The sequence below is a fragment of the Emys orbicularis genome, chromosome 12 (genome assembly GCF_028017835.1).
Source record: "Emys orbicularis isolate rEmyOrb1 chromosome 12, rEmyOrb1.hap1, whole genome shotgun sequence".
In the NCBI taxonomy this organism is placed as follows: Eukaryota; Metazoa; Chordata; order Testudines; family Emydidae; genus Emys; species Emys orbicularis.
In genome coordinates, this window is record NC_088694.1 from 10,812,600 (window position 1) to 10,829,330 (window position 16,731).

Genomic DNA, 16,731 nt, shown 5'->3' on the forward strand with positions numbered 1-16,731 from the left:
TAATATAAACCACTCTAAATATTTAATTGAAGATGAAATATAAAACATTGTGAATACAAAAAAAATCTTCCATAATATAAAACAAAAAGAAAGTGATGCTATTGGTTAATACTCTTTCAGTCTGTTAAGAAAAGTTTTAGAAGGTACCTTAAAACTTTTTTCTACACTCCTTAACAAATACTGATTCAACTTGATGATTGGAGTGCAGAACAAAATAGGTACATACTGTTATAATCTGATGGGTAAATACACATGTATGCTTCTAAAAATCACAAATTCCCAAATGAAAAACATAAATCTGCATTTACCTGAGAATAAATAATTGTTATGACAGTTTAGCGCATATTACACCAACACTCATTGTCATGACTTTTGTCACACACAACACACTGCTACATTCAGAATCTGACTATACCATTCTAAAAGCTAGTAAATTGTGAAGATGGCTGACACAGTACAACTTGCTCTCATGGTTGTTATTTTTGTGGGGTTTGCTGTACCAGACATTGTTTATGAGGAAAAGGCACCATGGGTGTTAATTTCAGCGTCACTATACTTCATACTCATATATACATTGGATATGCTTTGGTTTAATATAGAAAAAAGTAGATACTTTTAAGAGTTCTCCCTTCAGATACGTAGGTGAGTATTACTGCTTTTTTTTTTTATAGAGGACGTACATTCAATAAGTGTTCTTGTATAGTGTTCTGATATTAAAAATCTTTTTCAACTGTTTCTTGTTCTTGGCTAACTTCCACTTCTACCTCTTTATATTCATCTACCTCTACTGTGGCATCCTGATACTGTTGGTACTCAGACACCAAGTCATTGGTGTTGCTTTCTGCTTCAGAAAACTCCATCTCATCCATACCTTCTCCAGTATACCAGTGGAGAAATGCTTTCCGTCTGAACATAGCTGAGAACTGTTCAGAAACTCTAATGAAGAGCTCTTGGATGGCTGTGTTGTTGCCTATAAAGGTGGCTGCCATCTTCAGCCCTCGTGGTGGTATGTCACACACTGCCACTTTCACATTGTTAGGGATCCACTCCACAAAGTAGGCACTATTTTTGGTCTGGATAGCCAGCAACTGTTCATCCACTTCTCTGGTAGACATCTGGCCTCTGAAGATGCATGCCACAGTCAAATAGCGTCCATGACGAGGGTCACAGGCTGCCATCATGTTCCGTGCATCAAACATTTGTTGGGTAAGCTCTGGGACTGAGAGGGCTCTGTATTGCTGACTGCCTCGAGCTGTCAGTGGAGCAAAGCCAGGCATAAAGAAGTGCAGGCGAGGGAAAGGCACCATGTTCACAGCCAGCTTCCTCAGATCTGCATTGAGTTGACCAGGAAAACGGAATGAGGTGGTGACACCACTCATGGTCAGGGACACCAGATGGTTGAGGTCACCATAGGTGGGGCTGGGGAGCTTTAGGGTTCTAAAGCATATGTCGTACAGAGCTTCATTGTCAATACAAAAGGTTTCATCTGTGTTCTCTATCAGCTGGTGGATGGACAGTATTGCATTATATGGCTCTACAACTGTGTCTGATACTTTGGGTGAAGGCACTACACTGAAAGTATTCATAATCCTATCAGGGTATTCTTCTCTGATTTTGTTGATAAGGAGTGTGCCCATACCAGATCCTGTGCCTCCTCCAAGTGAGTGGACGAGCTGAAACCCCTGCAGACAATCACAGCTCTCACACTCATTCCTGACCACATCCATTACACTCTCAATCAGCTCAGCTCCTTCTGTGTAATGGCCTTTAGCCCAGTTGTTGCCAGCACCTGAATTACCTGTGAACGTAATTACAGAAAACCATCCACAAATTTATCAGGCCAAATGTAAAAAGTCATTAATAAGGATGCTGCCAAATATTGACAGATGTAGAAAGGCCATAGGACAAATGATATAGTGGAGAGACATCATAACTGCCCACAAATACAAAAAAAGATGTTCTAAAGAGGCCATTAGCTAAGAAGTAATGTGCATTTGCTGAATCTGGGAAAACTCGGATTGGAAAAACTCGAAATATGCAATTGCACACCTATCTTGCACATTCAGTTTGGGAAAGAGTCAACAAACTTATTTGTTTCCTCCAAAATTGTTATGAAGAAATGGAATTTCCTTATTTTGCTATTTATCTTCTTTTAAATTTTAACACCGTTCTGGTGTTAGTTGCTAAATTCCTAAATTCATACAAAATTACTACCATTTTCAATAGTAACCGCAATTCTTTATTACATGCTGCTTACACACTCAAAGTTTCCAATAGCACTAGAACAAGTTGCTGCATTTCAAATACAGACAAAAAACAATTGGGAATTTATTAAACTTTTTCAGATACAAAATATCTATGGCTCATCCCTTTTGTGAACCTGGAACAGTTCCAGGGTAAAACTCCTGTATCTTGATTTTCAATAACCCTCTAAACCTTTCCTTAATTGTAATACCCTAACTTTCTGTGACTAAAAACATTAAGAATGTTACTTATTCCCCAGTATGTTATATTTTGACTATGGCTTTATTGGCATACTTTCCAATTTTAAAAAAAGGTTTTCTCTTCCACGGTGCTGTGAGAAAAGGAACCTACACACAACAGAGGAAATATGGACACTGACTATATACAAAGGGTTGTCAAATGCAAAAGGTTAACTGAGAAAAACAGAATTTTGTATCCGCTTATCTCTTCCAATCTTTGTAATTTTAAGTGTTAATTGCAACATTTTGCATACTATTTTCTAATTATTTGACTTCTTGACATTAAAAAGACAAATTCTGCCAAGATTTTGAAAAACTTGTTTTGAATAGGATGCGTTGCTTAGCTTGGCAGCTGGGATTTTAAAGACCCACTGGCATTTGTATATGTTTCTAAAACTTAGGTTTTGTATAAACCAGTTTTACAAAATCTGAAGGTACAATAAAAATGAGTCTATGAAATATTTTGTTTTAAATTCCAGTGCAAAGTGTTCTGTATTTTGTTTGTTTGTTTTGTTGTATTTTAACATTCCCAGGCATTTTGGGGAACCCAATCATTGCAGTATTGCACTAGCTGAAGAAGGCTGAAAAGTGAAATTGACTAATTTGTTTTAATTGAATTAAATGCATACAGTAAATCAGAATTAATAGTGAAGAGTGAATCAGATTTGAAAAATTCAGTTTTAACACTTTAAGTTCTTATTACTATCCCAGACACAAACTTAAAAAAATCTATTGTCTATAATCTGTCTCCCTCTAACACTTGTAGCAATTCTGTGTTGAGTGAATACTTTTTTGCTTTATGTAGGGATGCTTTTAAAAACAAGCAAACAAACAAAAACAATATCTTTAAGGGAAACCCTGTGTTTGGGATTCTGGATCTGTCAACCTTCACAGTATCCCCATAATGTCCTATTTATATTATTAACACCATATTGCACATACCATGAATAAAATTGTCAGGTCGAAAGAGTGGGCCTATTTTGCTGGATCGTACACTGTCCATGGTTCCAGGTTCCAGGTCCACCAAGATAGAACGGGGCACAAACTTCTTGGCTGTGGCAAAAGGAAAGTAAGAATAAGTTGACAGGAAGCCAGGCAAAATCTTACCCCCGTCACATCACATCTCCTCAGTTTAGACATTTCAGTCAGCACATTCTACAAAAATTCTACATTCTACAACAGAGCAAAGTGCAATCCATGCTATTGAACTGATAGTCCCTTTAATAATTACAGAAGATCAACTAATGTCACAACCTGGAAAAACCCTCATTGGTCAATCAACATTGGGCCCACTCCTGCAGTGCTTACAGGGAAAACTTTTGTTGCTTTCAGTGGGGGTTTTGATTTGTAAGAGCAAGTTAGGACTACACGACAGGAAGAGAAGATACAGGGTGGTATTTTCTAAAGCACCAAAGTGACTTAGGAGAACAATTCCAATTGGAGGCAATGGAACTTGTGCTCCTAAAACACTGACTTTGAAAATCCCACCCACCCACAGTATTTTTTATTTTAACCCTCCCATGCTGACTTTGTAATCTGCTTAACCAACCCATTAAAGACCCTGAGCGCTTACAATGAGCTTCGTTGAAGTACACATTAATTCTCTCAAGCTGCAGTGGTGAATCACCGTGGTAGTTCCCAGTGACATCAATTCCATGTTCATCACTTATCACTTCCCAGAACTGAAAAAGGAAACAGGACTAAGTACAACCAAGTAAGCACTTCTTGAGTCTCACCATTTACCTATAAACACTGCCACAAGGGGGAAAGCATCTTGCCTAATACAAGCAGTCTAGTATGAAATGCATCAGAGACATTAATAACAAAACCAGTAAGTGCCACACAAAAAGTCAACAGATATGTGTTTACAGTTCTAGGCATCAACTGCGCAAGTTGGATAAAGAAGGGCATTATAGTCAATTGCAAGACTCTCATTGATTTTGAGGGAAGTAGCACCAGGCCCAGCCTGTATGATCATACACAGTAAGGGTCTTTTGAGGATTGGCCAGCACCGAAGTGAGTATGGAGGAATTCTAACTGACTCAGACAGGTTTACACATTACAGCCAGAACTCTGTCACCCTTTCATTAGGTGTAGCTTGCATACTTCACAATGCCAGGCGGATGGGACCAGTTAGCTACATAAGTGATCATTTCCACATGCAGTTGCGCACACAGGCCAAGTAACAGTGCATGTGCATTAGGTCTGCAGTTGTGTTTGGGTTTTTCTGAAGATGAAGACGAGTAGAATAAGGAGTCTGGCATAGAAATTGTCACAGATTCTGGGGATGCAGAGGCAGAAAATGCATTCAAGAGTTCAAGCTTTAGTTTACTTTCTAAGCCATTTCACTTTTCCTAATGAAGCATATTTAATTTTAGTAATGCAGGTTTAGTGATGCACATTTGAGAGTGTTTGGATCTGGAGTGTGCTTCTGACCCATAACTATTCAAAATAAACACGGCTTTCTTGTAAGAGGCAGACTTGAAGGCAACATGTGCAGAGCATACAGGAACAGATCATCAAAAAACAAAATTAGTAAAACTCCTATCTAGACCTCCATTCATAGATCCAGCCCTGGCGTCTCTTATCTAAGCAGCTCACTACAGCAGTGTTAATGCAGTCACACCCTCTGTCATGAGCAGGCTATTTTAATTTTAAAGGTCTCTTGCCTTTAGCACACAACTTCATTTTAAATTTACAAATATAACATATCTAGATGATGGTGCTTATATAGTGTGAGCATTTTGCACCAACATTACTAGAGACCAGCAGTTTGCAGAGCAAAGTTTCTGAGTATGTGTGTATGTGTGAGAGAGAGAGTAAAGTATATACACCTTTAAAAAGCCACATTGACTTTTTCATTCAGAAAATATTTCCTCTCGGGCTAGTCCTGCATTTCCCAGGGAAAGAAGTCAGTGGGCATTGTGGATGGGCGAGAAATCCAGGCCCAGGCTTTCTGTTTTATTCATCTGCTAAAGAGCTTATTTTTCTGAATTGTCCCACGTCATTTTGATAGACTCCTACTAAAGAGAAAAACTCCTGCAAAAGTCATGCAACACAAACAGTATTTCTCCCATCGCCTGTGCACACAATACATAAGCATTTCCATCACAGCCTATGATATAGGTTTATGCTTAAATAATATTTCTTTCTTGACATACAAACAAAATAAGTTACAGTCACAAGCAATGGCAAGAACCCTAACACTAAGTGCTGACAAAATCACCTAAAGCCCCTTGGCAGTAAAACTTCAAGATACGTTGCAACCTCTTCATTAATATCATCCTCATCTGGATTGCTGCGAAGAGGTGTTCCCTGTTTATGCGGTCTACTTTTTATGCCATCTATCACTGCTGCATCTGTGTTAATGCTTGTATTTAATTAGAGGGGTAATTACTGTATAGCATTTTATGTGCAGGATATTGAGACTCAAAGGTCATTGAAAAATTAGCCATCTTATACCCTATAATGTGCTTTAAAGGCAATCTTTATGAAGCTATTTCCAGGGTATGTATCTCTATGTATATATATATATATAATCTCAAAACTAGTTGAAACCGTTTATCTAAGGATTTTTTTTAATTGCTTTTGGTCTGAACTCTGTGGTACTTGATGCAGTTGTTTTTGAGTTATGTAAATATAAATATACATTTATTTGTCTTTTGTAAGGGGAGTTTTAGACTGGACCTTAACTCTGCTTTCTGTCAACCTGGGAAAATTCTACTCACTCATTTAGCCAGGTCAAGTAATTATATTTTTTTATGGTCAAGTAAATCACCTTTTAAAATAAATTATTACGATCAACAGCATATTGAGTGTGGGGGTAATACATTATTTGTCTAGACTAGTACATTTGCATGAGAACTTTGCAAGACTGGTATAAATAAGTTACCTGCACACATTCCAATGTTTATTGGCAGGATTGAGTTCCCTTGAATGCTGATAATCTTCACCTAACCAAATTGTCACATAACTATTGCAGATGTTTTATGCTCAGCCTTGCATTTGCTTGATGAAGAAGCCCGTCGCTATTACATTAAAACCTACACCTTCACTTCACATGCTTCTCAAGCTGCCTATGAACAGAACTCTATGATACCCCACATCAGTCCATATTTAATCACTCCTGTACTGCCCATATTGTCCCAAATCATTTGCCACTAATGATGGTTACTGAAAACAATTCTCACCTTAGCTCCAATTTGGTTTCCACATTGGCCAATCTGAAGATGCACAATTTCACGCATTTTATGTAGACTGGAAAGTTCAGCAGCTACAGCCTGGCTCAGTCTCTGGAAGAAACCCTCTCTCTCCTGCAGTATCAGCTACAGCCACACTGGCCTCATTTCAAAAAGGGCCTTTTTTATACTGGTGACGCCGTCACTCAAACAAGCAGGGGAGTATCCAACTCCACACATTATGCTCATCTCCCTATTAACAAAGCCTGCACACATATAGGCAAAACTTCCATTCACTGGGATTTCTTCCTACGTATGGAATGTAAGATCAGACGTACGTTGCAGAGTATGTGGAGAGGAAGAATGTGCTTCTCCCTCAACTAATGTTAAGTCTGTGTGGCATGTGGAATGTGTCCGTTCAGAAACAGGCACTAAAAGTGCGTATATTCCATATTGAAGGAGTGCGGCTCTCTTATCTTAAGTCTGCTTTAGACACAGAGGCAAACAAATTCAAGCTGAATCCTCATCTGTTTGTGAAATGAAGGTGTGATTGTTAAATGCCACAGCCTCTCATCAGTCTTCAAGCAAAACTCCCATGGATTTCAACGAGAGCTCCATGCATGGATTGATAGTGGGATATTGCCCATAACTCACTAAAATATAGTCCCATCGCTACAATACAAATCCAAATACAATACAATCCTGAGCAGCAATCTAAACATCTGCCAACACCAATGCTATTTACATCCCTAAAATGATGTTCTGAATCAGGGGTAGGCAACCTATGGCACGCGTACCAAAGGCGGCACGCAAGCTGATTTTCAGTGGCACTCACACTGCCCGGGTCCTGGCCACCAGTCTGGTGGGCTCTGCATTTTAATTTAATTTTAAATTAAGCTTCTTAAACATTTTAAAAACCTTATTTACTTTACATACAACAATAGTTTAGTTATAGATTGTAGACTTATAGAAAGAGACCTTCTAAAAACGTTAAAATGTATGACTGGCACGCGAAACCTTAAATGAGAGTGAATAAATGAAGACTCGGCACACCACTTCTGAAAGGTTGCCGACCCCTAATCTGAATAGAACTAGTATCCATGACGTTATAGCAATATTCTGTTTAAGACGTTACACATAGGCTCCATAAAAACCATTGCTAACTTAGAGATGTGTGTGTGTTTCCTCACCATAATTAAGTTAAGGCAACATTCACACCCAATAGTGACCTTCAAGCATTAGGTCACTATCACAACTCAGCCACACCAATTCAATCCAACAACTTTATCAGCCTCAGGGCATAACACAAAGAAATGAAAAACCACTTGGCAGTGCACATCCTTAACTCTGACCTTAATAATGTAATGAAATTATCTTAAAAATTACAGTTTTAGCCTTTTCACCTACTATACCCCAGGCAGGGAAACAACCGAAGCCAATTACATACTCAACACCTCTCTATTTTTGCCTTCATTTCTTTTGCCTGCACCTCACTCTCCCCAGTCCCTGCAACTATTTTATATTTTAACTTTGTAATTGTTAGTCACCCTATGAAGCACTTTGGGTTACAGGCTGAGGCAGAGCATGGGGTGTTTTGTTTTATTGTTATATATTGGCTTACTATAATCCATGTTACACTGCCATGAAGTACCACACAGTTGTACAAGTCTGCTATGAAATCCTCCTTATAACATTAATGCCTCCCACGAGGAATTTGGCTAGAAAGAAAGACTAGTATGTACCATGGAAGCTGCCATCAAAATAGAGGGGAAAAAGCCTGGCCCAATTGCAGTTACTGATAAAAAATAGTGTTCCCAAGGAACACTGGAAATGCTTCATTGCATCAAAGACGTAACATAACTCCAACCAGTCCCATGACATAGGCATGTCCCCTGCAGATAGACACAGGTCTGGTATCTCAGAGCACCAGATGGCCCAGCCAGGACGCTTTTGTGAGTTTAAGATGGCTTCATTATACATTAGGCACGTAGTACACTTCAGTGACATGTTCCTTTCAGTCTCCAAGTAGGCCAGAGGAAAAGAACTGAAGAAGCATTAAGAAGACGATTCCTTTAAATGTTTATTTTGAATAAACACATAAGACCAGCACAGTGGAAGAACTTGGCTCATTGAATGAGGTTCTAGTAATTTGTTTTATCACATTGTGGAGAACTATAAATAAAAGAAGACAATCTAGAGGCCTCCTACCCCGCCCCCAACCCCGCAAAGGAATATCAGCCTAATCCAGACTTCCCCACCACAAAAGTAGTGTCAATCTTGCTAGCTACTAAAGAAAGAGCCAATACAAATAAGACCCAGAGCAAAAAATGCTCCCAGAACTACTGTTTGCAGGGAATGGAGCACAACATCTATGTGCAAGCATCAGGCATAATGAGCCTTTTGCCCCTAGACCAACCCTATCAACCCTTGACGTGTCTGAGCATTATAATTCACCCAGTAATTAAGAATGATAGCAGTAAGAGGAAGAATCAGCTCATTTCATTTGTTCTTTAGAGTGGGGTAAGTGCATCATCTTTCATATAATGCATCCGAAGAAGTGGGTTGTAGCCCACGAAAGCTTATGCTCTAATAAATTTGTTAGTCTCTAAGGTGCCACAAGTACTCCTGTTCTTTTTGCATCTTTCAGCTGCAGAAGATCATCTAACCATTCTGTTTTAACAGGCAAGGAAGTTGTATCTAGATTATCATGTTCACCTACTGCATCATGGATCTTTTCTAGAGCTGGAAGAATGATGGGAAAATTATTTGTGAATTTTCCTTTGAATTGGAAAGCAAATTTGAATTTGGCAATATATATTTTCTGTTCACTTCCTGAAACCATTCAAACACTCAAATTCTACTGCTAGGACAGGGGTTCTCAAACTGGGGGCCGGGACCCCCTCGGGGGGGGTCACAAGGTTATTACATGGGGGGGGGGGTCACAAGTGGTCAGCCTCCACCCCAAACCCTGCTTTGCCTCTACCATTTATAATGGTGTTAAATATATAAAAAAATGTTTTTAATTTATGGGGGGGGGGGGGGTTCGCAATCAGAGACTTGCTATGTGAATGGGGTCACCAGTACAAAAGTTTGAGAACCACTGTGATAGGAATATTTGCACAGTCAATTCTCAAGTGGCGCTTAATTACATCACTCATGGCAAAGAACCAACAGTGCCTGACCAATGCATTTTACTTACGCAGTTTGCATTGTAAATCATTACAGTTAGCTAATGAGTAGCACCCAAGAATGAGTTGCTGAAGAAATTGGCAGAATGGTTTTGAGTAACACACACATTTGAGTTTGTCACAATCTTTTTGAGAACAATTCCTGAGCAAAGAACAAAAAAAGTGAAAATAAATTATTCACTGAGACTCATTCATTGTTAGTATATTTTTCGCTGAAGATAACCACCTGAACCCATTTGTCTTTTTTAACAGCTTTGAAATACAGCTTGGATAAATTGTTGCCTGGGGCACAAAGTACCTTAATACCCTCAAATATGGAATTGTTTAAAATGCACGTTTCTGTAATTCGTCATCTTTATACAACCAACTCTGGTTTTTACCCTGGCATTCCTTGGCTGTTTGGCAATTTCAAGCCTGTTTAATAATACTAAGGCACTCCCTATCTGCCAATGTTGTACACATGTTACCATTGATAAGCAGTGGATGTTTTCAAGTGATCAGCAGCTGTAGCGTGCAGGAACATGGCTGAAGGGTTGCGTCTCTATAAATATAGTGACTTAGTTTAAGTGAATGTGATAAAGCGCAGGGGAGCGCTGTATTGGCCATTAATATTATCAGCCCGCTCCATGTTTCCACTGTCTTTAATGTGAGTTACATAGTGGCAAGGCATAAAGATGCCCCTCCCCCCCCCCCCCCCCCCCGCCCAGCATTGTAATTAGGACTAAGTGCACCTAATGCATGTTTCGCTTTTTTAAAACCTATTTAGTTCTTGCAGAAGGCAATAGTCCTGGCGAGGCCTCTGTACAGAGCCACAAAATGGGTGCAGCCGTCAGTGCTAGCATACAAGCTACACCCTCTGGCCTCATCTGTGGCATGCCTGGATGACAACTGAGGAGAGGGAGAGGAACGCACTACACTCAGTAAAGCTTCATTAATCCTTGGTTTATTTACGGACACTGCCAACAAGAACATCGTTGAATAGTCATTCTTATGATGGTGTTTTGTTTGGGGGGAGGGGCTTTTTTATTTTTATTTTATTGTGATGAGACTGGACTGAAGCCAGCAACTAATTTGCCTTACAGGGCACAGAATGGCCACCAGCCTGTAACCAATTCTAGTCACAACCAAGCGGGGCCATAATGCCATTCCTGGGACTGTTACAAACAGTATTCAGCACATCCATAGCATGTGGCATCTTCAAAGCCTTTTACAACATCTGTTGAAAGTCAAGCCACCATCTGTTCCACGTATAGAACACAGGTCACGTGTCAACACAGAAACAAAACTACTTGTTGCCAGCACAAGCTGTTTGCTTTTGAAGTTTCTCTCTCTCAATACAGTTTAGGTTAGAAGAACAGCCATTTATTTCTTCTGCAAAATCTCATCTCTTCAGTCAGGCTTAATGAAGTCATAGAATCATACAGTTGGAAGAGACCTCAGGAGATCATCTAATCCAACCCCCTGCTCAAAGCAGGCCCAGTCCCCAGACTGATTTTTGCCCCAGATTCCTAAATGGTCCTTTCAAGGATTGAGCTCACAACCCCGGGTTTAGCAGGCAAATGCTCAAACCACTGAGCTATTCCTCCTCCTGGTCATCAGTGGGCTATGCGTTGCATGGATAAGATGGGCCCTGCTGCCTCATGGACAGTTTTAAGGCTATCTTACCTTCACCCACATTTTGGGATCTCAACAGGCATTTTCATTATGGTGCACTAATTACATGACTGTCGGGTAAAATTTAAAAAAACACCTAAATAACTTAGGGGCCTAAGGCCCATTTTCAAAGGTGACATGAGCACACAGGAGCTCAGGGCCAGATATTTAAAAGGATTCAGGTGCCTTAACAGGCAGCGTGATGCCTAATGTGGGTGCCACTGATGTTTTCAAAGCTGCAGCTCATGCACCACCTAACCCACCCATCCCTGGTGCCTCAGTACCCTACATGCCTACGTTTCTGCTAGTTGGCATTTCCAAAGCAGCCTCAGCGCTCCAGCCACCCCAATGAGCTGCTCATAGCTGTAGCCCAAGCCCAAATCCCCCAGGCCCTGAAGCAGAATTTTTAAAAGAGGCAGGCAAACGCCTATCTTGCCACTAAGGTCCAATCACAGGCATGCTCTGAGCATGCCTACAACCTGACATCTGTCAGACCTTGCAGCAGGAGGGCCTGATGATGGCCACTGACTGGAGGGGACGGAGGCAGCATTAGCACCTGCACAAAAGACAGCCAGGGCACAGTGAACCATAGGGCAAGCATTAGCGCGGTATTGTGCATATGACTGTGTTTTGGCTGCTAGGGCATGGGCTACTTAAGTGACTGACCTGACCTAGGTGGAGAATAGAGTTTGCAGCTGAGGATCCTGAGCAGAGGGAGGAGCCTATCTCTGGTGTGTCAGCCACATGTACCAAGTCAGTTACTTAGGCACCTAAATCCCTCTTCTCCCTCTTCCCCCCCCTTTTTGGCATTTCATGCCTGGTTAGGTTAGATGGCTCTCCACTTAGCTGGCTGGCTTTTGAAAAGCCCTTTCTTAGGCCGTTAATTACCCCCTTGCACTCCACAGGGAGCTGCTTAACGTGGGGCTGAAAATTCCAGTAGGCACCAGCCACCTAGGGGATAGGCATTGCTCCACCTGGCCAAGCAATGCCAAAATCCCTTTAAAAAACTGGCCCTCATTCGCTTGCAATTGGATTACGGCTTGTGATTGCCTGGCACTTTTGAAAACAGGAATTAGGCTTTTAAGTCACGTTGGGGCTTTTGAAACTTTTCCATATATATATAAACTCTCAGGCCTTCCTGTGCTAGTATATACAGAGAGAGAGAGAGAGAGAGAGAGAGAGAGAGAGAGAGAGATGTAAGCAGAGTCAGGATGAGCTCTATCCTGCCATCTGGTGGTGAATTGTGGCGAGTTGTGGAAAAGAACTTCAGGGGCTGGCCTTGTTTGCATAGGCACACCCACCCCGCCTAGCATGAGCCCACAGCCGCCCAAATGGTCACTTTGGCTGCTGTGGGATCCCCAGTTTCTCTGTTATTGGGGCAGAAAGAATGAAGTGTTGTTACCCTGATTATGTGAATCAAGGCTAGTGGAACTGTTTTATGACAGAGGGACTCACCATCAACTAAGTAGCACTTGCTAGACAAGGGACATGGGTTCCAAAACCCAGTGACCTGAGAGAGGCTTGGGACAGGTATTTATATTGGAGGGTGCCAGCTGCCTGAAATATTGATTGCTGTACTGTCTCTCTTTGCTGTTGTATAGTAGAGCTAATTTTGATTCTATTACGAGTCTAGTTCCAGGCTGCTGTGCTGAATTCACTTTAGGCCAATAGTGCACTGGCAGCGGGGCTCCCCTATTACAAACTGTAAGAGCTGAGATCATTGAGTGCTGTGTTAACTAGTGGGAGAGCCTGCAGATATATTGCTAAGTGGCTGGCAAAGCAGAACAGTTTGCGGGATGGTTGGAGCTGCCCATGGGATGGCGATTGGAGGGGAGTGAAGCAGGACGGAGCGGAGCAGTTTGTGGGACGGCTGGAGTGGTTCGTGGTGAAGGCTGCAGCAGAACCCCACGGAGAGGCAGGGCAGTTGGCCTTGGACCACATAAGGTGCCCCTTAACACCCTGCGTACCCCCTTCTCCCTCCCCGGCTGGGGGTGGTGGTAAAACTCTGCAGATAAACTTTTGAACTCTGGGGCTGCACTGACCAGGGACAGAGACTTTTGGGTGATCTTTTGGGTTGTTGGACTTAAGACCCCAAGGGGAAAAGGACACTGCCAAACTTACCTGGGGGTTGGTCTTTTGCTCATGGTTTATGTTATGAATCCTGTTTGTGGTGTTTCCCCAACATAATGCCGCATTGTTTCCCTTCTTTATTAAAAGGATTTTGCTACACTCAGTCTCCGTGCTTGCGAGAGGGGAAGTATTGCCTCTTAGAGGCACCGGGTGGTGGTGGTATGTAATTGTCCCAGGTCACTAGGTGGGGGCTCAAGCCGGTTTTGCATTGCGTTATTGAAACTGAACCCTTAGATACTGAACCCGGCCCTTGTTGCTGCCAACTCAGACGGGCAGAAGGTCTGAGCAGTTAAAAACACATGGCTAACAAAAATGGACATGCCTGTGGTCATGCAGCCTCTGGCCACAGTTTACCAATGTGTTGTTTTGTAGCTCTGTGCTTCCAAGCATCTCCTGCATCTTTTCATACATGAGGGGGCCTTTTACCTGGAATTTGTCATCCCTTTAAAGCATTTGTCCTAATGCAGCTGCATGTGTATCACAAACCTTTGTGTTGAGAGCATCACATCTGTTGACTCATCTCCGTATGCCAAGTGTAGCAGATGCTATTTATTTTCAAATTCAGTTTTAGTTTTAAAAAAGTGTGACTCCCAGGCTGAGCCCCCAGGTGTCAATCTTAATCACACAGCAAGACAGCTGGATTTGTGAAAACTCTAGCAGAGCAGTTTATATAGTGGACGGCATGTCCCAGCTACCATGGGCTGAATGTGGGCAGTGGCTAGCACAGGGATCTGAACGCTCTCACTAGTACATTGTCTGCTCAAAACTGGCACAAGAGAATAATGACCAAAAATTGTTACTATCTAATGGCTTTGGTGACTTGTATGTAGTGCATTTCACATCTCCTAGCGCTTAATGGACAGGTTTCCATAGCACCAAAGAACTGGGGAAAACCCACTACCACAATTGGCCCCCATGTTTGTCAGCTCAACAGAAAGGACAATCACTGAACAACCATGGAAACGGAACCCGCAGAGATGCTCATACCAGGTTAGCGTTAAGACATATCAGGGCACTGGAGGGAGCTTGCACTGCCATTACCAGCCTATATTGTACTTGTTCTATGGTTCAGCAGAGGATTTCAGTCTCCAGGGCTGGCAAAACGGCACTTTTCATAAGCATGACGTTCACTTAGAAAAATAACTGTCAGGCATTTGTGTTTGTACCACTGTGTGCCAGCAAAATGTGCAATTTAATTTAATTCTCCAGAAAGCAGTGTCACGAGACGTAAAAGTTGCACAACAGTCAGAAATGCGTGAAAAATTGCACCACAACTGGTTTTGCTTCTGCTTTCTATTCCCACCAAAAGCTTGGTCAGCACTATAAAGATAAGTCTACACTGCACAAAACCCCACCTCAGACACTGATTCCATAGACTCAGTCTACAGACTGGGGCTTGTGGGTTATGCTATGGTGTTTTTAGCTGGAAACACCCTAGACGTTCCTGCTTGGGCTCCAACACCTGGCCAGGGGGAGGCTCTCAAGCCTGAGCTGAACATCTACACTGCTAGGTTTAGAGCCACAGTGTGAACCTGAGCCTCCAGACCTGGGCTCTGAGACTTGCTGCCACAGGGTTTTTGGGTTTGTTTTTTTCCATGTAGACATGCCCTCTGTGGTTTAGACCAGTACTGGGTCACGGACTGTAAGGCACTGTGTCACGGCGGCTCTGGTCAGCACCGCCAATGGGCCATTCAAAGTCCCGTCGGCGGTGCTGCCCAGCTAAGGGAGGCTAGTTTCTACCTGTTCTGACACCGCGCTGTGCCCTGGAAATGGCCAGCAGCAAGTCTGGCTCCTATACGGGGGGGGTCAAGGGGCTCCACGTGCTGCCCCCGCCCCGAGCACCAGCTCCACACTCCCATTGGCTGGGAACTGGCCAATGGGAGCTGGGGGGTGGTCAGAACCGGGGCAACCCATTAGGCGACCTAGGCGGTCGCCTAGGGTGCTACAATTTGGGGGGCAGCGACCGCGGCGGTATTTCGGCGGCGGGAGGCATTTCGGGGCAGGACCTTCCGCCGCCTAGGGTGGCAGAAAAGCTGGCGGCGCTCCTGGGGGTGGTGCCTGCGGGCGAGAGCCTCGTGGAGCTGCTTGCGCCTCCGACTAGGAGCCGGACTTGCTGCTGGCCACTTCCGGGGCACAGCGTGGTCCGCGGTGCCAGGACGGGCAGGAAGCCTGCCTTAGCACCCCCACTGCGCTGCTGACCAGGAGCCGCCCGAGGTAGCCCCAATCCCCCACCCCAGCCCTGAGCCCCCACCAACCCAGAGCCCCTTCCTGCACCCCAAACCCCTCATCTCTGGCCCCACCCCGGAGCCATGAGCCCCCTCCTTCACCCCAGCCCCCTCCCACACTCCAAACCCCTCATCCCCAGCTCCCTTGGGTCGTGGGCATCAAAAATTTTCTTCAACTTGGTCGCCAGAAAAAAAGTTTGAAAAAAACCTCCTTGTTTGGACCACGATCCTGCGAAGACTTCAGCGGCATTACTCTCAGTGCATAAAGTTAGGCACATGCACACTTCTTGCAGGATCAGGGCCTTAATGGAAATACCTCTTAAAGAACATAGTTAAAGGATTTACACAGGCAGGAGCCTCAGTGTTTCTGTAGGCAGCCTAGGGGAACTGACCTTGCCAGTGAAGTCTGTCTGTACCCTGGAAAAACAGCTGACCATAGCAGGAAGGCACGTTCTTGGCAGATACCAGATGTTCCTGCGAGTTCATTAAGAGAAACGATCGCAGTATAATCATTCAAGGCGGGGAAGGAGAGCGGGGAACCGGCTGCTCTCAGGATCCCATTCTTCTAGGCTTGCAAATGCCCGTAACTCCCGTAGGGGGCAGGCGCCTGGTTGAGTAACCGAACACACCCGAGATTGCGGAGAGCGCCGGGCGGTGCTGCTGGGGCTATAGGGGGGGATGTCCAAGGCTGGGATTAGCGGCGAGGCCAGCGCAGTCCCTGGCGCTAATCCCAGGGGAGCCACTGCCCCGGCCCCTCTTGCGACAGGCGCTCGCAGCCCACTCCCCGCGGGCGGACCCCGGGCCCGGCGCTTCCTGCGCCGCGGGTTCTTGTCCCTCCCAGCCCAGGGCGCAGCTGGGGATTGGCAGAGCCCAG

At 43.6% G+C, this 16,731-nt stretch overlaps 1 protein-coding gene across 2 annotated transcripts; it reads right to left on the reverse strand.

Moving 5' to 3' along the window:
• Positions 1-7,030, reverse strand: TUBB1 (tubulin beta 1 class VI). Of its 2 annotated transcripts, none has more exons than XM_065414342.1 (4): positions 6,674-7,030; positions 4,057-4,165; positions 3,426-3,536; positions 1-1,798 (listed from the first exon to the last, which is right to left on the reverse strand). In XM_065414342.1, exons 1-4 carry the CDS (start codon positions 6,728-6,730, stop codon positions 714-716), a joined length of 1,362 nt encoding a protein of 453 aa, XP_065270414.1. In that variant the 5' UTR covers positions 6,731-7,030; the 3' UTR covers positions 1-713. The 2 variants fall into 2 exon arrangements, with proteins under 2 accessions (XP_065270414.1, XP_065270415.1); XM_065414343.1 differs by having other exon boundaries at positions 1-1,330; positions 6,674-7,028.
• Between the last annotated feature and the right edge of the window lie 9,701 nt (positions 7,031-16,731).